Source organism: Xiphophorus maculatus, chromosome 12 (genome assembly GCF_002775205.1).
Source record: "Xiphophorus maculatus strain JP 163 A chromosome 12, X_maculatus-5.0-male, whole genome shotgun sequence".
NCBI lineage: Eukaryota > Metazoa > Chordata > Actinopteri > Cyprinodontiformes > Poeciliidae > Xiphophorus > Xiphophorus maculatus.
Window position 1 is genome coordinate 12874270 of NC_036454.1, and position 25350 is coordinate 12899619.

The 25350-nt window shown below is 41.5% G+C and overlaps 1 protein-coding gene across 2 annotated transcripts in view; it reads left to right on the plus strand.

The window, feature by feature from the left end:
* Positions 1-25350, plus strand: part of zswim6 (zinc finger SWIM-type containing 6) — a 62807-nt gene that overhangs the window by 14343 nt on the left and 23114 nt on the right. For both annotated transcript variants that reach the window (XM_023343512.1, XM_014468660.2), the window contains exon 2: positions 23522-23878. In XM_023343512.1, the coding sequence (XP_023199280.1) occupies positions 23522-23878 (357 nt within the window). The remainder of the gene's footprint in view (positions 1-23521; positions 23879-25350) is intronic.

Here is a 25350-nt window from a genome sequence, read left to right on the forward strand (position 1 = left end):
TCCACTTTTATTTTCGAAACTGTGAAACAAAAACTCAGTGTGTTAGCATGTTAGCATCTAGACAAAGCATGTTTCCACACTCTGTCTTCCGTCTGCACTTCCCAAACCAGGTTAGTGGCCTCGTTAACTCCTGCTCTCAGTCCTAGTCTGTATCCAGACCTCAGAAGCTGCTTCTGTTATCTTATTCAGAAGCTAGATTTAGCTGTGGGTACACTTATGAGATAAACATACTTAGACTTGTATGGTGTTTTTTTTTTTTTTTATTTCTCCAGCTTTATTTAATAATTCTGAAATTACTGTTTTCCTTTAAAATTTGTGGCTGAGTTTCTTGAACATGCCAATACAGATAGTCCAGGGATCTTGATTTCTGTTCAGGGAGTGTCATTCATAGCACAAAAAATATGTCTGTCTAGTCTTCCTGTTGTAAGTCATCAATTTTTATGAGCAAAAATGATGTCATACTGTGTCTGTGTGTGTTTGAGAGATAGAGAGAGAGAGAGAGAAAGAGAAAAAGAGTAGTTGTTCACCCTTCATGTTATCTGTTACAGATTTTGCTCTCTCTTGGTCTCTCCCATCCTGAATGAACCACCTCTCTTCCTGTCAGCTGCCTTGTCATGCCATAGAAAATAAATCTTCCCGTTCAACTGCTTTATATCCCATTTGTGCTTTCTATGACTTAGTTTTTAAACGCCTGACTGTAATAGGCATTTATTAGCGTCCATATGGAAGAGTGTTATCAGTGTGACCTAGTCGTTTTTAGGTATGGTGGTTACAATGATCGGAAAAAGGGTTTGATTTTTAACTGAATACAACCTTTTACTGTAAAACGTTAAGACTTTGTTATCTGCTAAAATTCGCATTGGGTCAGTTTGCTCCTTTGACAGTTCTACAAAATGAACAGTATGAAACAATCGAAATCACAAAGCACAAAATGGCAAAAGAGCGAAATGACTAGAACTTAGTTGAATCTAGCTTTCTTTCACAACAGCTTGTAGAAAATGTGGTTTCCTTTTAAATGGTTTCTTACGCCCGAAAATAAATGTTTTTATCTTTATGTTTGTGGATTTCCCAGACGCTCTTATTCACATTGACTCACAAATCAGGCTATAACAATGCAGTTAATATCAAAACAATAAACAGCTTATAAGCCACTAATCAAGTTCTGTCAACGTGACAGGTGTGACAGTATAGAAATAGAGAGCAGAAAGAAAGAGCAGTAGGGTGGATGCCACTGCTGACTCAATTTTTACATAGTTCATGGATAGTTCAAAAGGTAAGTTTGAGTCGTCTATCTGTCACAACTTCAACACTAAAATGTCATTGCCATCTGGCAGAGCTTATCTATTGTGCATGCACTAATTAGAAAACGTGTATTTTCAACATTTTCTGACCAGTTTCCTTTTGAAATTTCTTCTTAGAATTTCTGATTCCTATTACTTCATTTTAAAATACCTCATTTAGACTGAAAATATCTAATTTCCAGTCTTCCTCCCTCACTAAGCTCTTCCGTACCTAATAGGGTTGTTATCAGTGCTACCTGGTAGACCACAAGTATGGTAGGATCAAGGGCTGCATACACTCAGGAAAATATCTAATTGCAATATTAATGCTGAAAATTGAAATAATAATATTATGATTGACCAACATTTTACTGAGACTCTCCTTTGTTCATTGTTTCACAGCATCTGCTTCTGTTTTAGCGTCTCCATTAAGATAGAACTCAGGTTGGGCTGTTAAAGACAGTCAGAGCCACTCCGACGGGCCAAATATCATCAATATGCATTCAAGCGTGAATGTCTGAGTATGAAAAACTGTGTCCAAACAGCCTTTTGAGATTGTAATTTAACATGCACTAAGATTCTGATGATGATTGGGATTTGATTGATATAGCAGTTCTAGTGTGTTCACTGGTTGGAAAATAATCAAATGTTTGAGTTTCAAACCAGCTAATCACCAAAACCTCCCAATTCCTGTCACCAGCATATTTCTCTGGTGCCTCTCTAACTTTCCTAAAGCTCTTTATTTTTTTTTTTACCTCAAGTGCATAGTTCAGCTACTTTTTCAGTGAGTTATAATATAGTAGTTGCTTAAAATTTGAGGTATACGTAACCAAAAAAGGGCGGAGGCCACTTTCTCCCCTCGGTGGTTCATGTGGAAATACATCAAGTTGAATCTGTGCCATGTCCTGAAGAGTAAGTAATTTCCATTATGGTGGAATAAACTGATGTTTTAGCTTGGCTTTGGAAAGAAAGACTCTCTGCCACAATGTGTCATTACCACTTTGTCTGCATTTTTGCCCAAACCTCACTATCCTGGCCTGGCTGTCTTTCTAGCCATGAGGTGGCTTGCTGCTGTCCCTCCTGGGTGGCTACATCATTTACCACCCCCCAACCCCATACCCTCCTCCACAGCCAGTGACAGCCTCAGCCCAGGGAGACATGGGTAATGGTCCTCTCTGATGTACACCCTGACTCAATTGAACTGGATGGCAGACACACGCCTAAAATAACAAAAGGAGAGGAAGGAAAAAGGGGGGGTTGAGTGGGAAGAAGGGGAGGGAAGGATCCAAGCGATCGATAAAGCAGGGACACATTGCCTAATAAAGATTTATTTCTTTTTGTCCCCCTCGCCATTCGCCTTGGCAGGGCTGAGAGGGGGAGGAGAGAATGTGATTAGTGGACTTCTTCTCCCAGGGTGCCTCTGATAGCGTGTGCATCTGCAGCAGTACGTTTGCCCCGATGCGTTTTGTGTATTTTTACATCTCTCGTGAGTTTATCACATGTGTCTGTCTCTCATCCCAAGAGCGAAGGGGGTTAAAAACAGCCTCCGCCGTTTGTTCAGCCAGCAGTGGCACTAGCAGCTGCAGCTGTGTCCCTGCCCCTCTCTGCCTCTCTTCCTGTCAGCTAATATTTAGTTAATCTTTGGTCTGGGACCTACGGGACTGGCCGGAGCTCCTGGTGCCCCATCCATCTCGCACTGATCTATATTCCACGCTGGATCCCTGTGCCATTAACCACCACCGAGGGGGAAGATGGAGCCGCAGAGAGGTAGAGCACAGAGGAAAGGGCAGATGGGTGGAGGTAGAGCCGCAGAGAGACAAGAGAGTGATGGAGAGGAAACTATAGAAGGAGGAGGGGAGCTGTCTTCCATCTCAACACTAAATGAGAAGAAAAAGCTATTCCAGTTGTGGAGGAAACCTTTACTCCTAATATTAAGGACATGTCTGTGCAAAAATAGTGTACTCGGTTGCGTTTTTAAAGCATTAAAATCCTATTTCCAGCCTGGGAGGGAATGCTGCCTCATTGTGTACGAAGGAGCAGGTGAAATTACAACCTGAAGCCAATCTTAAGTGTTTTTTAGGCATGGTCGGGTTACCATTATCCAATCATTCAAAGATTTTTTTCTAAACCATTGCAGTTATGTGTTATCCTGCTCCTCGGGTGTAATGTAGTTAGTGAGAAGCCAGAGAAAGGAAGGACGTTTTTGAGACTATATGGAACATAGAGTAACATGGCATTGCCCCTCCTCCACCTGTTGACACACATGCCAGTCAGCCACCAGGAACAAAAGGTTACTACACATTTCTCTCACATATAAATAAGGCAAATTTGACATTATAGAAATACTGTCGGTCCCAAAGAAAATGGATCGTTGAGGTATACAAACCAAAGCAACACATGCCATCATTCATTCTAACTGGTGTCATGCTTGAGTTCATTACAGATGACCATTTTATGTGACTTCTTCATATGTTTCTTTCTAATTATAACATACAGAGTATATGGTGGTTTTTAATAAAATCAGGGCAAAACAGATTTATTTTTATTTATTTTTTGTTTGATCTACAGATTTTCATTTTGACCAATTTCTGTTTTGTTGGTTCCTGTGAATATCAGATATAAAAGAAGACTTGTTTTTAGGTTTTTTGATATAGGAAATAGATTTGAACCCAGTGGAAAATGAAGGAAATACAAGCTCATTAGCATTTTTATCTCCCTAATCTGTTAAAAAAAACTAACAAAAAAATTAACTCAAAAGAAATTGCATCAAATCACATCCTGTTAGTTGATTTGTTTATTATGTGAAAATGTTATAAATTCTACAGTACGTTTTGATGCATGAGATAAATCTTTTTTTGTGTTTGATCTTAACGGATTAGAGACAATCGAAAGAAAATTGCCTGATTCCGACATCTGGCTGATTGATTGGTGGCTTTTTGTTTGAAACTACAGTTGGCAAGCTACAAACAGCATGCTTGACTGCAAGCTGGCTACCTCAGCAGATAGCGTGACTAATTTAAAAACTGAAATTAGCTAGTCATGCCTCTTTTATAGAGTAAAAGAAGGATAATATTCCATGCACACGGTGGCCAACTCCAATCCTCGAGACCCAGTTGGCTGCATGTTTTAGACGCTTTTCTTGTCCAACACATCTGTATCAATTGAATGGCTTATTAGCGGGCTCCTGCAGAATGTGAAGACATGTTAAAGGGTAATTCAGTCATTTGAATTGCCTTTGTTGGAGCAGGAAAACATAAAACAAGCAGAATGTTGGACCAGGCCCTTGAGGGCTGGAGTCGGCCACCTCAGTTCCATGAGTGGAAAAAATACTTCTAAATTTAGCTGGTGATTTTTTTTATTTATTTATTTTTTGCTGAAGTCATTGTGTCAAAATAACAACTGAATATTATTGATGCTGCATCAATGAATGTGTTATAATGTTTTAATAACACAAGGAGTATTTCTAGCTAAAAGCAAGGTCAAGTTTTACATCTTTGTTTTTCCTGCATAAATAAAGGGTGAGACTGTGATACCACAAGAACCCTCATACACATTTGAATTCAACATTCAATAACAGGGTGTGACACCTGTTATTGAATTATGTTATGGAAGTGATTCCAGGTGTGACAGCCGGCCTGGAAACTAAAAGGAGCACTTGGCATTTACAAGTGGATACTATAAAGATGGAGGCGGAACAAGGAAGGCGGAGTTGGACCAGCAGATGGAAAAAAATGAGGCAGAGAAGCAGGAGTGCATGGACTGTATGCAATGAGTGGGCCACTTGGTTGATATGCATTGTGCAGTTATCAGAGGATCCACCTGCGAGGCTCTAAGTGCTGAGTCACTTACGAAGGTGAAGACTTAATGCTTCTCTGCCAGATGCATAGTCCATCTCAATGGAATATAATAGGCTGTAAAGTGCTTTGTAAGCAGTGACTGCTCGCCTCATGGCTAACCCTCGACTTTCACTCTCTTGAGCCCTGCTCCAAACCTCATTTTATCACTTTTATGGAAGCATGGTGTGTATTTTTTCTGTTGTAATGACATCTGTTGTTTGCACTTTTTCTTCATTCTTCTTCATTCTGCACACCCCTTTCGATCTTCTCTCTGCTGGCTTGTGCACATGTGTTTGAACGCAGGCACCTGTTCGAGATCTTAGTGTGTATGTGTGTGTTTAGGGTCATGCCTGCGGGTCATGCGTAATGAATAGCAGGGCTGTTGTTGAGGCACAACTGGCTGAAAAGGCAGCAGCCAGAGAATAGCTCACCAGTGACGGAACGTGAGGAGGAAGAGGAGGAGGCTGGATGCAGAAAGGGAGGAAAGGAATGAGGGAACCGGAGAATCACAGAGGAAAGAGAAGAGCGGTTGCAAAGCCACTGAGCCCTAACCACCTTCTGTCAGCCTGTCTGCTCTCAGCGCTGTTTTCTCTCTCATAGGAATCTAATGGCTTTTCCACTGTCCCCTTTCCAAACCTCCACCTCCCTCTTCTCCTCCTCCTTTTTCTAGTGCTGGACTGTTTTCTTCCTTATTCCTCCCCATCTCCTTTGCCAGCTTGATTTCTCGCATGCAGTCTGTGTGCTGCCTCCCCTCCCGTTCAGCCTCTTTTTGCGTCCGTCCAGCTGTTGGCCAGGGGAACAGCTGACTAAATCTAAAGCTTGGGGGCCCCGGCTCTGGCCTGGGCTCCGGCCCCAGCTCCACTCCCCCTCCACCTCTGGCCTACAGCCCTGGCTCCTCTCCGCAGCCCCTGCTCAGCCCTGGCCCTGCCTCTGAGCTTCGACTCCAGCTCTTAGCAGTTCTCTCCAACCAGCCCCCTCTGTCCCACCTTGTGGCTAAGAAACCTCAAAACCCTTTATCCTTTGAACCTGTCCTCATTTTTGTCCCCACTTCCTACTTTTTTGTACTTCATTTGCTCTCCCTACCCTCTGCTTCCTGCTCTGACAGGCTGTAGCTGGGGCCCCTGGTACTGTCCCAACATATCTGGACCTAGGCCTCCTCCAGGCTGGCAGCAGTTGTGTTCTCTGGCTCCAACAGTTAGCCACTGTAGCCAAGCATCTTTCTCTCTCTGGCTAACCACTGTAGCTCGTTGCTTTACTCTAAGCAGCACTCAGCTTGCGCATTTGGTTAATTCTGGCTCTGCATTACCCCGAAGAGCTTCCCGACTCTCTACGCATCTCTTTGTTTTCTCCGATCTTGTGTCTCTGCATCTCTTTAACTCGAGCAGACAGGCTCAGCCCCAGCACAGGCACAGAAGCATGCATCCAGCGAGAGTGCAAAGCATATGACACATGATTGGCAGCAGGGGGAGGACGGGGACGAGCAGTGAAAAGGGGAAATGGGCCTTGTCACTTCTCCAGACAAGCCGCGGGCTTGAGTTTGATCGCTGCCCTGGGAAGTGAGCCTTTGTCCCTCCTCCCCAACCTCTGCGGCTGTCAGAGCAAACGGAGCAGGCTCGTGTGATTAGGTGCAGGCCCAGGTTCTGCCATCATGCTTGCGAACAGACACCTTGGATGAAAGACACATGTCAGAGCCCTTCCTTCTCTCTGACGTCCAACTGCTCTGAGATGACTGACTGAGGTTTGACAGACTAAGGTTCAGAGTAAGCCCCTTTAGCTACGCTGGGATGCATGTTCCCTTTGATTGAAAGTGGGACAGCCGAGCTCAGGCGAGAAGATACATTCAGTTGGCACAAGCTGAACCTCATCAGAATCTTCCATTGAAAACCTCTCGGCTACTCACAGATTGGAGTTCAGCTTCTTCCCATCTGTCTAATGCCTGGCACGGCTTTTCCTTACCCGTGTTGCTACTTTTTGTTGCTGTGTTTTGGTTCTACATACAGTAGGTTTGTGGAGAAGAAACTTGGAAGCAGTAAACAATTTTCCTTTGGTGTCACCTTTTTTTTTCTCTTCGACTGACAGATATGGGAAAATGAAAGCAAACCGCAGCATGACACTGACTTCAAACATTCCTGTGTTTCAACATTTATTAACAAGGATGCACAATAATCTGAGGTATAACGGTACATCAAGACGTTGCAGGATTTGAGTCTTTTGTTTTTGGTGGGGGGGGGGGACTGGGAATAGTTAATGTGAACTTAAAATTTGCAAGTCGAAAGTTGGAAAAATTCTTAGAAATACTGCTTTTTAGGACCTTATGTTGCAGTAGGTAGTTGGACTGCTGACATGAGTAAATAGAACATTTCCTGGTATTCATACTTGGCACCAGAATAAGATTACAATGTCATTCTCAAATTCAGACATTATGAAGTAAATGAAACCCTGCATAACCAGCTTGCTTGTTTTTGGTCTGCTGCAATTAGCTTGAGTTCATTTTGAAATTTCTCAAAATCTCTTTGAAAAGGTTTCACACAAAACAAAGATCGGTGTGCTTGATTAGCTCATCTTTTTGGTTGGTGGTGGTCAATGAAAGTAATAAGGCCTTAGTTCGACCAGGAGGTTGAGAATTTGGAGCTATTGGGACCAGATAAAAGCAAGTGAAAATACTAACTTCTTGCATTTAAACAAGTATAATAAAGGTTTCATAAGGCTCAAATATGTTTGAGAATTTCTATTCAGTTTTGAATTGTCCAGTTCAGCTTTTTAACAAAATATTCAACAAATTTAGTCCAGATTCCTTAAAAAAAATAAAATAGCTATTTACTTTGATGCTTGCTTTGCTAGCAGCTAATAGGCAGTTTTGATATTCTCCCAGTTCTTACAAACCATTCATATCTTTTCTTTCACTCAGTTTTCTTTTACTTCACAGAAAAGATTTCAAAGTGGTGAAGGCTTCTTCAGTGCTTCGTAACTAAATGTTATTGACAGCCATGATTAGCAACGTTTATTAACTAACCGTATTGTCAATTAACAATTCTGGAACAGCTTTTTCTTCAGGGTTTCCATCAGTATATTACAAGTCTGGTGGGCCACCAGGTTTTTCTTAACCACCAGGCTACGCATTGTTGGTTTATTTCAAGTTTTTTATAGTTGTTATTTGGGTATTCATAATAATGTCTGTCAATACCACATAATTACCTAGAGATATTTTCACATTTTCTGTCAACTTCAAATGTAGGCTGCTGGATGACTGCCCTAGTGCCTCTAATACCAGGCTTCGCAAGGTTTCTGGGGGAAACCCTGATTCTTCATTACAAAATAAAAGTCTTAAACATATACATGGTGCCAGGCTTAGAGCATCTCATACACTACATTTGGCAAACTTTTATGCTGACAACAACTAAATATTGTGTCATTTTACTATGATAAGATGTTGTTGTATTCCTAATAGCCCAAATCAGACAGGGGAATGCAAACTTTCTCATTGGCTTCAGATGTGCTCCTATTCTGATGCCAAGGATGTTTTACGGACCAGTGGAACATTAATTACCTTGGTGTAAAAGCCAACATGAACTAAGCCGCTTGGTCACGCTCTTCTAACCTTATAGACTTTCCCTCTGTCTTCCCTTTTTATGCCGTCTCTTGCTCAGGATGGTACCCATTGACTGCCGCTGACCTAATTTGGGCAAATTTGACTGACCTACTTCATGGGTGAATGCTGACTTGCAGCGGGAGGTGATTCTCTCACTCACATTCACACTTACTATTCTCCCTCCTCATGATTATCATGCGGCCCCTCAACCTCCTGTTGCGAATGCTCTAGTACAGGGCAATTTGTGTGCTTAAACACACCCTCCTGTTCAAATTTCATCTGCACTGTTCCCTGAGCAATCTGCCTTCCCAAATGGATGTAATGAGGATCTAAAAGTCCAAGCACATCATAAAAATAAAGAAAGTATTTGACTTTTGTTTCGGAAGGTCTCAGAGGTGACATAGTCCTTCACTTCATGAGTCACCCATGAGACATAATCAGCATAATTGTGTAAGGATGTGATTATTCACCGGTCATCTGTGCAAATGCTAATTTGAACAAATTTAATGAAACAGTCTTGAGAGCATTCGAGGGTACAGTTACAATTGAGGTAATTCTTTTATGAAGTTGGAAGTGTAAAGACTATCTATCAGACATGGTAATCCCTTTGGAGGGTTGACTTTTTAACTGCTTAGAAATTAATTTGTGGGTCATTTCATCTCAATTCTCAGTAGAATGGACATGTTAAATTTCTGGAGTTTTCTTATTTTTGTTGGAAAGTCATCACAGATGGAGTATTCCTCTCAACCCCTGCTTTTTTATATATAAAACCATAAGAAAACCTGTTGAAAACTAATGAAATACAACCCAAAGCCCTAAACCTTCCCACTATTGCTTACTGTGCTGGAATCTACACCAACAGTGAAGCTGTTATGCTGCTGAAGAAAAACTACATCTTTGACTGTAAAATAAGGTCTAAAGGAAGTCACATACTGCACAAATAAAATAAAAGCACTGAAGTATTCTTAATGCCTATTGGATAGCAATGTATTCTGGAATTAATCCACACAGACCACAATGAACTAACCAATCTCAAAGAGTTTTAGCATTTTTGTCACCTTTACCAAGTGTGGCAATAAAAGACAGCCTAAATCCAGCTAACAAAATTCACTATTTGCAAGCTCTGTTTAAATGGATGGTATAAGACATAAGGTAGCCTTATATCTTCTAAGGCTACCTTATAAGATATAAGGTATGTCTTATAAGGTAGCTGAATCCTAATATAGCAATTAGGATTCAGTGTATTTTGTATATCTAAATTATGTACAAGATATTAACATTTCATTTTACCAAATTACATCTAAGATTCATGAAAATAATTGTCTATAAAAAATATGATAAACTGTGGTTTAAACATATTGATGTGAAAGGTTTTGTGCACAAGTAAGAAATGGAAGTGGCAAGATTGGTGCAAAATAAATATAGGAGAGAATTGACTCAGGGAGACCTAACTCTGTTTCAGCTGTTTGTTATCATGGTGTATTTAATATCAGCATCATTGCCTCTTGTAAGCGCAAGATAAGTGTTGTGCAATTTTTGACTACAATTCCAGAGATTGTATAGATGTTTTCAAAAACAAGGGAGCCCAAATCTGTTTCGCTTAAACACAGGTAACTTCTTCCTGGCCTTGTGCAGCCAAACTAGTTCTGTGTCCGAAAAGGAAAAAAAAAAGGAATTTGTATTTCTGACTCGGCATGGACCTGCCTGCTCTACTTGGTACTCTAACATGTACGCACAATAGGAGCATCAACAAATAAAAACATATGAATGCAAACAAACTCATGTATATACAGAATCACCCCAGGCAGATATGTGTAGTCATGGTAACATGTACAGATGATAACAAAAGAGGGGAGGGGGAATTATTGCCTCCCTCTTGTCCAGCAGGGTGCAATTTATCTTAATGTAGCCCATGGAAGGCAGCTATTTACATGAAACGAGAGCTGTTTCTGGGAAATCGAGGTCTCTCTGAAGGTTTTGATGTCAGCTGCCTGCTTTTAGCTTGAGAGTGGAAACCCTAACCATCCAGTGAAGGAGAGGAGTAAGAGCTGTAAACCTACCGAAACGGCTTGCTTCCCTTGTGCGTCTGCTGCTCTTCACCCCTGAAAGTCTCTCATTGTTTCCCTTCGATGCACTAGAAGAGGGGCCAGGCGTTACGTGTAATTTCAGGCGCTTGCTGTTTGCACTGAGCGAATCTAACCCTCTTGCTTTATAACTTATCCTTTGGAGAGTGATGCTAACATCAACGTCAATATTTACAGGAATCGCCCGCAGGCAAGCAAATCGACCACCTCCATTCAGCAGAGACACGTTCAACCTTTTGCCCGCTCCCCCTCCTTTCCCCTCTCTTCCAAGCCTCACTCGTCTTCATCATCCTGTTTTCTGCTTGACGACGCGGCTTTTCTGTTGTTTGCTGACTTTGTCCACTTGTTCTGGTGAGGTGCGTCCTGCGTACACGTGCGAGGGATTTCTGACGGGGCCACCATGGCTTTGAAACGAGGCTGAGCGGCTCGCTGTGAGATGTTATATGACGCATGTCAAGCGATATTAAACCTTTCCTCCTCCCTCATTGAATGCCCCTGCGCCCCCCACTCCATCCTCTTGCTATGTCTGCCATGGTTAGTGTGAGCTATGACACTTTTCACTGGGGCTTTGCAGGGAAAGAGGTGCCACATCTGATGCACAAGGCCTCACGCCTTTGTGGAAGGGACAATTTAGTCTACAGTAAATCAACACAGGAGCAGCTGAATGCGATTTGTAGCTTGCTAACCCGAACATCTGAAAGGCAGACCTGGGGAAAAGGTAGAATTGGGCAAAATTGACGTCAGACCTGAAATTGGCATACGCATATCTCATTACTTCACAATTACTCCCCTAGATTTGCCAGAATATAATAAAAAAAGGTGGTGACACCACTTTTGCCTTTCTTTGTACATTGAGAACAAACAACAGTAAGTGTGACCTCGTTGACTCCAGAGAGGGAAGGGTTAAACACGAGTCGGCATCGCTGCGTTACGCAAACTGGCGGCTGGCTGGAGCTGAAAGGGGAAGTGCTGAGCTCAGAGAAACACTGGCTCAGAGCCATCCCTCCCTCCCTACTCTGAAACTCCCCTCCTCCCCACCACACAACCACCCTCCCCCCCACGTCCTCCCCGCCTCCTCGCTACAGCTGAGCGCTCCCCATGCTTCCCACCGCCAGGCGTGGTGATGTGTGTTTGTGTGTCTGTGTGCCTGTGCAGGAATGCAGCTTCCCCCTCGGCTGGGGCCTTGCATTTGTGTGTGTGTGTGTCTGTCTGGAATGATGCCTCCCCTTGTCTACTGTGTGACGTCAGTACACACAACGGGTCAGCTTAGGGCTAGGCAGCATTCTGTGTGTGTGTGTGTGTGTGCGTGTGTGTGTCATGGGGGTTTGGTTGGGGGGGAGTCTGTTACTGGAGAGAGAAAAAGGAAAGAGGTGGCACGGTTTGTGAGCAGAAGGAGGCTGACTGCAGGGAGTCACTGAGGCCAGTATGTGTGCATGCATGAAGGCACCGTGAGTGTGTATCAAAGGGTGGAGCCGTGTGTGTGTGTGTGTGTGTCTGGTGGAGTGTGTCAAGTGACTTTCCAAATGAAATGGGAAGGGTAAAGAATGTAAGGTTATTTCCCCGGCATGGAAAAGTAGACGTGAAAAAGTGCACAATATTTCATATGTGCATGAGACCATTGTTGTTAGTGGCCTGGCATGTTATTATCTAGTAAGCTACTGTGTACCTTTAGTGTCCTTTTTTGTGCTGTGTTAACTTAACTGATGTATTTTACTGGATCTTGTTACGGTGTGACATTTTTTTTTAGATCTTTGGCATGAGGCTGTATGTGTAAGGCTTCTAAAATAACTTTTTTTTTTACAGCTATACTAATATTACATTTTTTGTTATTTTGATTTGATATTTGGAGAGTACAAGGAAAGGGGTTGGTGTATTGACACCACTCTGACTTGCTAAAACACGGATCTACCTTGTAAATGTGATATGAATGCTGTAAGCTGATGTTCTGAAGGAGCTGAGCCGGTGCCAAAACACTTCTGGAGAGTAGACATATTAGAGAAATATTAGAAAAACAAAAATGGATAGAAAAAAAAAATCTGTTAGCAAAATATACAGCTCAGAAGAAGCTGAAGCAGAAACATGATGAAGAAGCTAAATTGAAGCAGAAACTCATAGAAATGATAAAAGGAAAATAAATCTTTTAAGAAATGTTTTAAATAAGTATAGCCGAAGCCTGGTCAATAGCAGGAGCAGTAGAAATCCAAAAATGGCAGATGCTGAAGTCCAACTGACCGGGACTACTTTCACTTTGGTCCAACCATTTGAAAGCAAGATCAGCGGCAAAAAACTTTGTTTCATTGGTATACTTTGGCAACAATAAACGTGATTACTGTATAAATAATTGAGGGTCAGAATATATTTTTAATATAATAATTATCAGATTTTTTTCTTGCTTAGTCTTTACTTTCTTTTAAAGACACTTCCTCTATCTTTGACTATATATCGGTACCATCACAGCTAACTAGCTAACACAGTCTGCTCTGCTAACAACGGCATTATGCTATGTTACAGTGGTAATATTAGCATGTTAGTTAATGCTAATTTACTTCGGCTACCATTGTCACAGCATCTTACTTGTTATTAGCTAGCATGTTAACATTGGGGTGTCGGGCAATGTTAGCATGTCAGCTAACTGCTTTCAGCAGAGGAACGTACATTCAGAAAGATGGAGAGAGATGTGGTGAGTTTGATCTTTTCTGGTGGCATGTAATTAGAAGGAATTTAAACCACAGGACACGATGTAAAATTTAAGCAGGTTTGAAATGAAATATTTGTATGCTGTGATACTCTGTATCAGCTGATGGCATCTTACAACTTTACAAATTTCACTCTGAGACGACAAATTGAAGAATTTATTTGTAAAAATTCAAAGAATTATGCGAAAGATCCAACGAAAGCACATTCCAAAACTAACGACTTTGTGCATTTTGTATTTTGACCAGATGAGTTCATCCCTGCACGGCATCAGCTGCATAGGTTTGTCATTAAATGCATAACCTATCCCTGAAGTAGCAGACAATGGCTTTTCGATGGATCCCATTACCTCGGTGTATAGGATGCGTAGCTCTACTGGGACCAACCTTTGCTAATTGCACACATTTATTTCCAGCCAGCTATAATTTCATTCACACTAATGAACCTTGGACACAGACGGGCATAATGTATAGTTAATGCACATACAGGAGATGAAATTAGCAGGCATCTGGCTTCTCCAGTGTCAGAAATTTGTTGAGCTGCGACCTAGAGTGACACAAGCCAAAGACATTTGGACCTAAACGGTAAAATGAGATGAAATTGTTAAACAGGTCCTTACAGGTCCCTCAGTAGCCCAAGTCCCTGATGTTATTGACTTTCTATACTGGTCAGCTTTCGACAGGCTTTGTGATCCATCAGCCAAGCAGTAACACCACCCCTGCCTGACAAGCCCAATCCAGCAAAATTAGAGTCTATTTTGAAAGTGATAGTTGGGAAAATTGCAAGTCATTCCTCATGTACTGCATGGCAACTAAGTGGCAGCAGCCAAGCAGTTGACTGTCATTTTAACCGCCAGCTGATGACAACTCCAATCACCCACACATCCATCAGTGCACACACAGACACATACACACATTTGAATATTCCCTGCCATCTCTGTGAATTGCATTCAGACTTTTTTTTTTTTTTTGCTGTCAGAATCTCAAGCGGAAGTAAAAGCATTGAAATTCATAGAATATCTCAAAACATTAATTTATGCTTGCCTCTGTCTGTCAGGATAACTGTGAGAGTGGGGGTGGGCGTGTGTGTGTATGTGTGGGCATGTGTGTGTCTGTATGGGTGATAAGAATGCACCCACAAAGGGGAAAAAACGTATCACTCCACCAGTGGGTTCAAGGCATTAATACAGCAGCCCCTGGAGCTTGCCGGTGTTATTCCAGCCTGTCCCACACCTAGGACACACATGCACACATACGCCTGAAGCAAGGTCTCCTGCAGAAAAGCACTGATCTCTGTTTATGGTCTCTGTATGAGTTCTTCCTTATAGGACCACACACGCATGCATGTATTGTTGCTCATACAGGCCTATCCTCCAAGATGCTGAAAGGCCTTGTCTTGCCTTTGTACCCTTAATAATTGGGACAGTTCAAGGAGCTGCCATGCAGGAAATGCTCTCTTTAGCTGTGGGTGGGATGGAGCTTTGGAGGTGGTTATTGGGGGTGAGTGTTGGGCTGCCAAACAGTTCTTGACCCTACCTCGACCTACACTGGAGCATTGCTTTTCTTCAATTGTGGTTCAGATCGGCTTTCACTGGGGCCTCTCAGTTCAATCCAGCCAAATGGATTGGATTCCAGTCCAATAGCCTTCCCTCTGTGAGGTTTTAGCAGGCTGTCTTTGGTCAACAGAGAGTGGGATCCAATGTTAACGCTCCAGCTTCCGCAGGTGGTCCCCTTTGGATCAGGGAATCAGTCAGATTTAGGGGTTGATCCGTTTTTCTGAAGCTCATAGGGTAACTTGATTTAGGCAGAAAGTTACATTTAATCCTTGCAGGTGAATAAGTCCTAAATATAAACACTTACCAGTCAGTATATTGGGCATAGTTGTTTATTTAGTCACAGAAAAAAATGAAAATCAAACAATCACATGGCAGCAATGCAAGGCAACTTGCTGTAGTTCAGATCAAGCACCAAAGTTGAGGAGAAAAGAGGACTGACTTTAAATAGCATCATTGTTTGTGCCAGACTGGCTGCTTTCAGAAACTGTTCATGTACTTTGATTTTCATGCAGAGTTTACAAAATTGTACCAAAAACCTATCAATTGGGATGAAGTTGTTTAGATGTAAGTGCCTCGTTCAGTTGAGAAGTCAGAGAAGAATGGACAGATTCGTTTACTTTGATAGAATTACACTTGCACAAATAACCACTGATTACAACTAAGTTATGCAGAATACCATCTCTGAATGTAGAACGTGTTAAACCTTGATGGGTCACAGCAGCAGAAATCCACACCAGGTGTCACTTCTGTTAGTTAAGAACAATAAATCAAAGCCGCAATTGACATTAACTCGCCATAGTTGAGCAATAACTATTTGGAAAAATGTTGCCTGGTCTAACAAGTTTCGAGTTAAGTTTGGACATTCAGATGGTGAGGTTAAGCACCCAGCATGCTCGGGCCAAAATCGAACTGTTGACGCGTAGTCAAGCAGTTGCAGAACATTTGTTTACATACACACTCTTCAAGGTTCACAAGACATACCGAGCCATGCTCCTGTGAACCCGCTCCTGCTCCAGTATATGCCATGGTGTTTTGTCATATATGCAATTTACAACAGTATTGTAAACACAGCGACCACAGCAGAGAGGAACGACTCTGATGAGTTCTCAACTTCGAACGAAATAATGATTCTGTTCTTTTTTTTGGCAAACCTACAAAAAAAGAACAGAAAGCATCGGTTGGCTCCAAGCTTGCTGCCTCATACGAGAATTGAGTGGAGACAGTTCAGTGTTTCGATCTAACACTGTGTACTTCCTCATGGCCTCGGACAATTATTTTTCAAAACTATCCATGCTGAAAAGCCGGTTTCTTGAAGTCGTGTAATTGGGACTGTTTTTAAACATACCCACAAAATTCTCACCAATCACTCAATAGTTTTGCACGAAGGAGGTGGAAAGTTTGCCAGAGCTTTGTGACAAGTAAGGGCGACATGAGGCTGAGAACAAAATGATGCAAATTTTGTCACGCAGCTGCAAAGATGTGAGAATTGATTTTGGCACTTCTGCCCGACCATGGAGAGGGCTTTGTACCAACTGAACAACGTTTTCACTCTTCCTCAGAATTGTTGCTGACCATGTCTGTTTCTTTATGACCACAGTGTACCCACCTTCTGATGGCTACTTCCAGCAGGATAATGAACCATGACACAATGCTTAAATCTTCTCAAAGTGGTTTCCAAAACACGATGATGGGTTCACTGTGACCTCCACAGTCATTAGTACAAAAGCAGGAACTCTTTAATGCCGTCATGTTAATAAGGACCAAAATCTGTGAGGATTTCATTAAACGCCTTTCTGAATATATGTCTCAAAGAAGTTCCGGAGGGGGACTGACCCATTACTGACAAATCGGCGAGTGAGTGTATTTTCTCCAATATCCTCTTTCAATTTTCCTTGGCTTGCTTTTAAAACAGGCTTTTTGTCTCAACTTCTTAGCTTCACAGATAACCGTTGTGTATTTTTATTCTATCAAGCACAAATCCAGTAAATGAATGCTATCTGAGCCACAGGGTGCCATATTAGATTTAGGTGACAGTCACTCATAAACCAGTACAGCCAATAAACTAAATGACCTTCCCACTGTTAGGGCTGAATTTTCTCCATTGACTTGGAATCTTAATGTGATTGTGGAAATATATGTATGTTGCAGAATCTAATTTAGTTCAGTGATTTTGCTGCACTCGTGAGCAAACCTCTGAAGCCAGGCCCTGATTCCTGCCGTCTGCCTTCATGTGGGAAGCATAATCTTGTTTTATTGGGATATTATGAAAGTCATACTCTGATACCGGTGTTGAACTTGCAGGTTTCGGGTCCTTCTCTTCCTGTTAACAATAGGAGGAATCCAGCATTTCTAGAGCTTTTTGTGCTGAATGGACTCAAGTGCTTTAAGCAATTTGTGGGTGCAGTACAAAACTGCAGTAAACACTCATTTGTAAGATTTCTCTCATGAGGGTCCCTTAAGAAGTCAGTGGGCCACTGGTATTTGTGGAATCTGCACACGGACACACAAAATACTGTGCAAAAATAATTAGGCCACCCCTAACATTTTAATACTTTGCTTTAGAGGTGCCTGGCTTTCTTGTAATCTTTTGAAGTGGTCTAACCAATATTCTTCAGGCCTTCTTTAGGACTTTCAGAGTTTTTCACAGTGTTTTGAACACGTTGTGAACAAAATAACTCATTTCATATTCATGAAAGTCATGTCTTTTTGACTGAGGAAATAATACAGCAAAGACCCGAGACAACGCTGAAGAGATTCATCATGCCTATTGTCAACTGTATGCCAAGTTTTCAGTTAATAGCCCTTTGGGAATGACCTTCTTGGAGAGAATATATTTGTTTCTCTCTGTCAAGCTGTGGCACTTTTGAAAAAGGTTTCATATACAGAATTTTGAAAAAAAAAAAAAAAAGTATTACTTGGTGCTAGTCATTTCATCTCCCTGAGAATTTGAACTTTTATACTTCTGGTTGTCTTGTGCCTCTTTTCTTTGAGTGCAAAAAGAAGCAGTTTGCAAAGGAACATTTCATACAGACCTTGAAAATCAGTTATTTCTGTTATTTATTACGTGTACTTGGAAGTCAGGTTTTTTTGTGCGTGCTCCAAGTCTGAAAAGGAGTGAAAACATGGCCTGAAGTTGTAATCAAAACTGGAAAAGTTAGAGGTCTCTGCTTCAACCTTAATATCTCTTATAACTGCTACTTAAATAAAACACTGTATAAAGTATTTATTAGCACTTTTGACAGTTTGCGCATCTTTTTACACGAGTGACACACCAACTGTTTTGTATTTATTTATGTGCATATTATTATTATTATTATTATTATTTGAATGGATAAAAATGACAAAATACATTGTCTTTGAGTTGCACTGATAATAGCAGTTAGCACCAGACTAATCAGAAAATCCCAGCTATTTTCCAACTTGGAACTAGAAGCCACTCAACTTGAGTGTCAGCCTTTCCAGATTTACTACAATGTACTTAAGGATGTCATTATGAATCCATTGGCATTTTGCAGTGGGATATTTGCAGTCTTTTTTTTTTTAGATTGATCAGGAATTATAATGTTATATATAATAAAAGTCACTATTGGTTGAAATTTAAAACAATGAGCAATACAATATAAGAATCTCTCTCAAAAAGCCATTTAAAATAGATTATTTTTTATGTGAACAGTTTTAGCCCTGTAATATTTAAAACGTTGAACTACCAAGAGAAATTGAGGTATGTTGAATGGCGAACAATATTTCATGGGTGACAAATGTCACAAAGGGAGCACAATATGGTAAAGAGGAGAATTGACCAGGATTTAAGCTCCAACTTTTCATATTGGGTGAAAAGGAAGCCAGATTTCGAAGATATTTTTTCAAAAAGATCATCAGAGGGTTTGAAGAAACATGAAAATAAGAGAAGTATGGATCTCTTAACTAAAAACACAAAATGATGTGGCATGACTCAAAACCTTAGCATCACAATGTATAGTCCACATCTTCTCCATCTCGCTCCCTCGGTCACACGCTGTTCTTGCAACCTTGCAGTGTGCTTTGTGCCAAGTGTGATTTCACCAGGGCGGTCAGAAGGGGTTTCTAGGGCAACCTCACAGAGGCCTCGTTCTAAAAATGGCCACCATGGTTACTTTGAAAGCCAACTCTGGCCTCTTGAACATGTGCTGAAAAGAGCCGAGAGCGCCACTCTGGGAAGGGAGCTGGGTGGATTGGGTAAGGGGGAAACCAGGCTCTCTAATAGCTAGCACATGAGACACTGAAGGTTTCATAGCCACCCATCCAGGAGTTATGGGAGGTGTGTGCATGTGTGCGCGCGCCTAAGCAGTAATATCCCTGTACTCAGCGCTTGGCTAAATTAAAAGGGCATTTCTGGCACAAGGGGCATTTTTTGGTGCCCAGACGATTGGACGGGGAAAGGCGAAACTCATTACCTACCCATCTGTCAGAGAGTGAGAGTGAAAGAGCTGTGGGAATGTGGACTGACGGAGGGAGGGCTAGAGCAGGGAGGGGGAGATACAAAGGGCTTGGAAGGTGAAAGAGTGAAAATGTCCGATAAAGGAGAGGGAAACATGACAGAATCACCCCCCCCCACCTCCAGCTTCAAACCTGCGAGTCTTTTATCACCGGGTAGAGTTTCCATGTGTTTTGAATTTTACAGTGCATCGCCGTTAATTTTCCCTTTGAGAAAGAAAACATTTGCAAAAGAAAGTGCAGCTGCCTTTGTAACCTTCTGCTCAGAATGTGTGTGTGCGTGTGTGTGTGTGTGTTTGCTTGCATCTGAGGGTGATTTTTCTTTGAGCTCTCTCAGCTCCCACATGTTTTTGATGTTCTCTGTTTCTTTTTTCCTCTCAACCAGGGGCCACTCTTGAAATTCTCTTCACACAAACAAACACGCACTTGCAAACACACACATATCCATACGAAAGGTATCACTGATTATCAAACGCTCATTTTCTCATTTGTGAGTCGCGTCGCAGTAAAATAAGTTGTTGTTTTTTTCTCTCCTCCATGGGCCAGCTGCGGCATGTGAACCTTTTTGTCTCGTTTAGGATTGTTTCAGTGCGGCTCCTTGTTTCCCTCCGTCTCCCGCAGCTGTAGACATCCAGGCTTTGATCACAGCACATGCGAGGAGCTGCCATATTCGATCCACACCCCTCTTGTGTGGATATTGTTAACGAACATGTGCTTCCTCTGCCAGCTGGCTTTCAGAAGGGGAATGCATATCTCTGTGGCAATGTTTTGCAGCTCTGCCTTGTGTCATATTTGCAGCCAACACTTTATAGTTCTGCGGATAAAGAATTAACAACCAGGCTAACTGGCATATTCTGTGACAGTGCAATTTATATATGATCCATCCATTTATTCAGCCATTTTTCCAATAGTCACTAAGTCCTTGCAGTTCTGGCACAGTGAACAAGAGGGAGTTTACTCTCCAGATATGCTTGGAGCAGATAACTGAAGAGATACATTGTGGGACTTGGGGAGGAAGCTGGAGTATCCAGAGAAGATGCATGGATGCCCAGAGAGACATACAAACTCTGCTCCAACAGTGTGTTGTAATTTTTTTTACTGCTTAGTAGAAAACTCAGTGAAAACATTCAGAAGATACACAAACTCTTGCAAAAGTAATTGGGATCCTTGACCACTTTTTGTTGCCCAAAGTTTCTATTCTGGGATCATTTTATGTGAAACCAACACAAAGGAGAATGCAGTTTTGAAGTCAAAGAAAATTAGTATTGGCTTTTAGTTTTTTATTATTACAAGTCAGAAAGTTGTGGTGTGGTTTTTCTATTGAGCATCCCGAGATGGATACTTCGTAGAACCACATTTTTTTTGTTGTTATAGTCTATTATTTTATTTTAGTTTATTTTGATCAGCTTTATACATTTAGATGTACATTGCTAGAATTTCTATTCATAGTACTTTGCATGTAGGCTACAACCAGAATACCTAGTTCCACATTTTTGCTCTCTTGTTGCAAACCGCAAGGGTGGAACTTATTTTGGTCTATCAACCAATGCTTTCTTCTAGTCATTCTCCCATAAAGGCCAAATCTATGAAGTCTACCCCTAATAGTTTTCCTGTCAACAGATTCTCATACCTAACATGGACCTCTGTACAGCTCCTCCACAATGTTCATGCAATGGCTTCTTCCCAGATTAACAGTCTTCTTGCATGGCCTGTTGCTTTGGATTGAAAGCCATGTCTTGGTAGGTTTGCAGGAGGAGCACGCTCTTTCTGTTTTCAGATGGTGGATGGAACAGTGCTTAGTGAGAAGTTGTTTTATAACCTAACCTTGCTTAAATTTCTCCAGAAGGTTATCCCAGTCCTGTTTGCTGTGTTCCTTGGTCTTCATGACGTTGTTGGTTCACTTATGGTTTCTTAAAACGTCAACATTCTTAATAGAACAGCTGCAATTAAACTCGGACTGAATTACTCACAAGTGGCTCATCTAAGCATTGGTAGATTTCAGGGTAAAATCAGAGTAAAATGGGCTAAAATAAGCGTACAACCACTTTTGGGGAGGTTTGGTGGGGTTTTTCTTCGTAAAATATCCACGTATGTTTTTCCTTCTAGCAATAAAATATGTTAAAGGTTTTGGTTTTTAAGATTACAATATGTGCAGATGTTTCCCTCAACGCCTTGCTTTATTTTTACATGCATCCTGAGGGCATAAGCAAGGGTTATGATCTTTTGTTTACTATCCTTTTTCTCATTCTTCACATCCACCTGCGTTCTGACTGCATCTCTAAAGCACAGAGGATGGAGAGCCACGTTGACCTGACCTCCGTTTAGCTTGCTTGTGCAATCATTTCCATCTATAACCCATGAAAAATTCAACCCTTGCTCCTCCCCTCTCACCAGAAAAAAAACCCCTTTGATGTAGATGCATTAACACATGCTTTACATCGAGGCTAGTCAGCGCTCAGCCCTTTGATAAACACATTAAAGATATGTGTGTCTTTGCCTGGTGCACATGAATTGCACATGTTTCTCCTGAGTACATAAATGCATTCATAAAGCCGCACCAAACCCCTCCCATTATTAATAAGTCATGATCTCACACTGCGTCCCGGCACTTGGGTGCACGCCTCCATCTTTCATGTGCTCACGAGTGTGTGTTTTACGACACAGCCGGGGGACCCCACCTGGCTCATTCATATTCATCCCTGCATAGTGAGTAGCCACACCTTCAGATAACGCAGTCAAAATGAGATCAAACAACATTTTCGAACAAGAGTGTGTATAATTCATGCTGGTACAGACGTTCTCACCGCTTCGCTTCTTTTCCCAATTCCACTTGTCGTTCATCAGAAGTTTCATCCATCTGGGTGGATTTCTGTCAGATGAATCTTGATTGTCATATACAGGTGCATCATATTATAATCTAAATATTAACAAAACGTTGAGCTATTAGTTCAACAGATGAACTAATAGCGCACATTTTGTCAAGCTGTGATTAATGGGCACCGAGCTTGATAAAACACATTGGACCAACATCAGGAGATGAAATGGCTCCAAAAATCGTTACTGTTTGTGGAAAATTCTCATTGAGTCTAATGCAATGCAGACTGTGTGCCTCTTAAGGAACTTATAGTTTCCAAATGAATTGCAAACAATAGACTAAGCTGAAAACAAGACTTTGGATCACTGAACAAAGGATTTTTTTTTTTCAAATGAGATGTTGCTGATGCCTCTGGTTCAGGAGTTGTTTAACACCAAAAATCAATGGGACACAAATGTGTGTGGTGGCTTTTGAAGCTCTGATTCCAGTCCAGTCCAGTCCACACTTTGTAAAGCTCCCCAAACTTTTGAATGGCTTTACTACACAATCACCTTAAGTCTACAGTCATACTTGCTGCTTGTGAACTTTTTTCTTCCATCTAACTTTCCACCCAAGTCTTAGGATGTAACAGTTTGAGAACAGTCAGCTTCTTTAGCAATGCCCTTTAGTGATTTGCTCCCGTTGGGAAGAGTGTCAATAACTGTCTGCTGAACATTTGGACAGCCAGCAGTCCATATCTTAACAATCTGTAATATTATGCAATATTCTAATTTTCTTCTAAAATGTTTTGGTCATTAATCACCAGAATGAATCAAAATAAAGACCTGAATTATAGAACTCTGTATGTCATAACTTTTCAGTGTATTCAACATTGTTGAGCTGCACCTGTATTAACACCCTGAGAGTGTTTGGTCTTCAATAATGTCACTTAAAAAAGGACACATTCATTGAGTTGATCAAGCGATTCAATTTGCAGGTAACTGATTCTGGATGCTGTGCGGACACAGAGCTCCTGACATTATCGAGCTTCTGCCTGGAAATGATTGGTTCAAGCAGCAAAGGCAGCAGTAGGAGTAGAAACTAGTCCTGAAAATCACTTATAATAATAATAATAATAATAATAACAACAACCCCCCTTCTATTGAAAAAAATAATTTCTATAAAAATTCTTCTCCCTTTTCCGATTCTCCTCCAGGTTTCCACCTGAGCGGCACGGTGACAGATCCCGCCACGCCCTCGTCCCCGGAGCTCGTCTGCAGCGTCAGCGTCAGCTTCGACCGCTGCAAGATCACCGCCGTGACGTGCACCTGTGGCAACAAGGACATCTTCTACTGCGCCCACGTCGTGGCGCTGTCACTTTACAGGGTGCGCAAGCCTGAGCAGGTGAAGCTGCACCTGCCCATCTCGGAAACGCTGTTCCAGATGAGCAGAGACCAGCTGCAGAAGTTCGTCCAGTACCTGATATCGGTCCACCACACCGAGGTGTTGCCCACGGCGCAGAAGCTGGCCGACGAGATCCTGTCGCAGAACTCTGAGATCAACCAGGTTCATGGTGAGGAAACCAGTGTGTGTTGGAGGATGGTTAGGATAACATGCCCATCTGCAGTTGACGTGTACCTTCCTGCCCCTACAGTCATAGATATTGATTGTCTGATGAAGGTAAAGTGTGTCAGGATCAATGTTACTTATTAATGAGAGCCGTGTAGCAGAGCAGAGACTGTAATCAACACTGTAGACCAATTTAGGTCTGAGAGGAAGATGAGGAAAATAAAAAGCAAAGCAAAAGATAGAAAGAGAAACCCACAGGGGCAGGAAACATAAGACTACTAAGAAAGAAGATGAGCTACTGCTGAGTAGCTCTGACGAGAAAAAAAGAGACATCAGAAATAAAGACACAGGAAACTGACTTGGAGGAAGGAAATATGAGGAAACCGAGGGAGGGGCCATGAAGAAAAGAGTTGTGAGAGGAAGAAACAACATGAGCAAAGAGATCAGCGAGACCAAAGAAACCTTTTAACCTTCTGAGAAAATCTCTGCAAATGCAAACCAAAGGCTTTTTCACAGTCTGGAGAATCAGTTTCTGTCAGGGCCCAGAGCTGCCCTGTCACACATGTGCAAGGGATTAGGAGATTGTTTAGTTCAAATGCATTCTGCAAGCTAGAAACAATCTGTCTTCTCGTCAGAAGAAAATCCAGGATCCCACATGATGCTCTGCAGTACGCACTTTTAATTGCTTCAACATCTACAATCTAGCACTGTACTGTACATATTTATTAACTTCTTAAATGCTAATAAACACTTTATTAGCATTCTACAAATTCACATAGAGGAAACTACCAACATTTTGTACTTGGAAGCTGCCAGAGTAATGTCCAGTCAGTGGATTAAACATATTTTCAATAAAATTAGAAAAATCAAACTCTTAAAATGAGTACATTGTTAAAAAAAGTCCCACATTAGTTTGTCTTTTTGTTTTGTTTTGTTGTTGTCGGCTTTTTTACAAGAATGCGAGCACCATATTTATTGGTGCCCCTAAACATTCCTGTTAAATAAATATAGATGGACCAGAGAATCAAGTAGCCTTGTAATAAATGACTTCCTGTTTCTCTGGGTTGTAAATGTGAGATGACAAAGAGTCCCACTTCTTCCACTTACTCTTCAGATGGGAAAGACAAAGAAGCAGAAAACAAGTAGGTTGTTTTAAAACAACTAGGTTTGTGACAAGCAAGCCTGGACAAAATGCTAAAGGAGGCAAAAACATTCAGGTCACTGTTGGAGAGGTGCAGCAGATAGGAGGGTCCCAGGTGAACAAAATGGCTTTAAACAGAGACACTGAAGCAACAGTTAACAGTTTTGTGGATTATTTTATGCTGCTGTAATTTTAAATCAGATGAATACATGTTTGTATTATTCTTAAGTTGTATTGTACTTCTAGTTTTAAAGATGTTTCTTTTTATTGTAGTTTCAAAACTCGCCAAGGATGTGAACTAGACTTCAGACAGAGGATAATGTTTTTTTCATGAA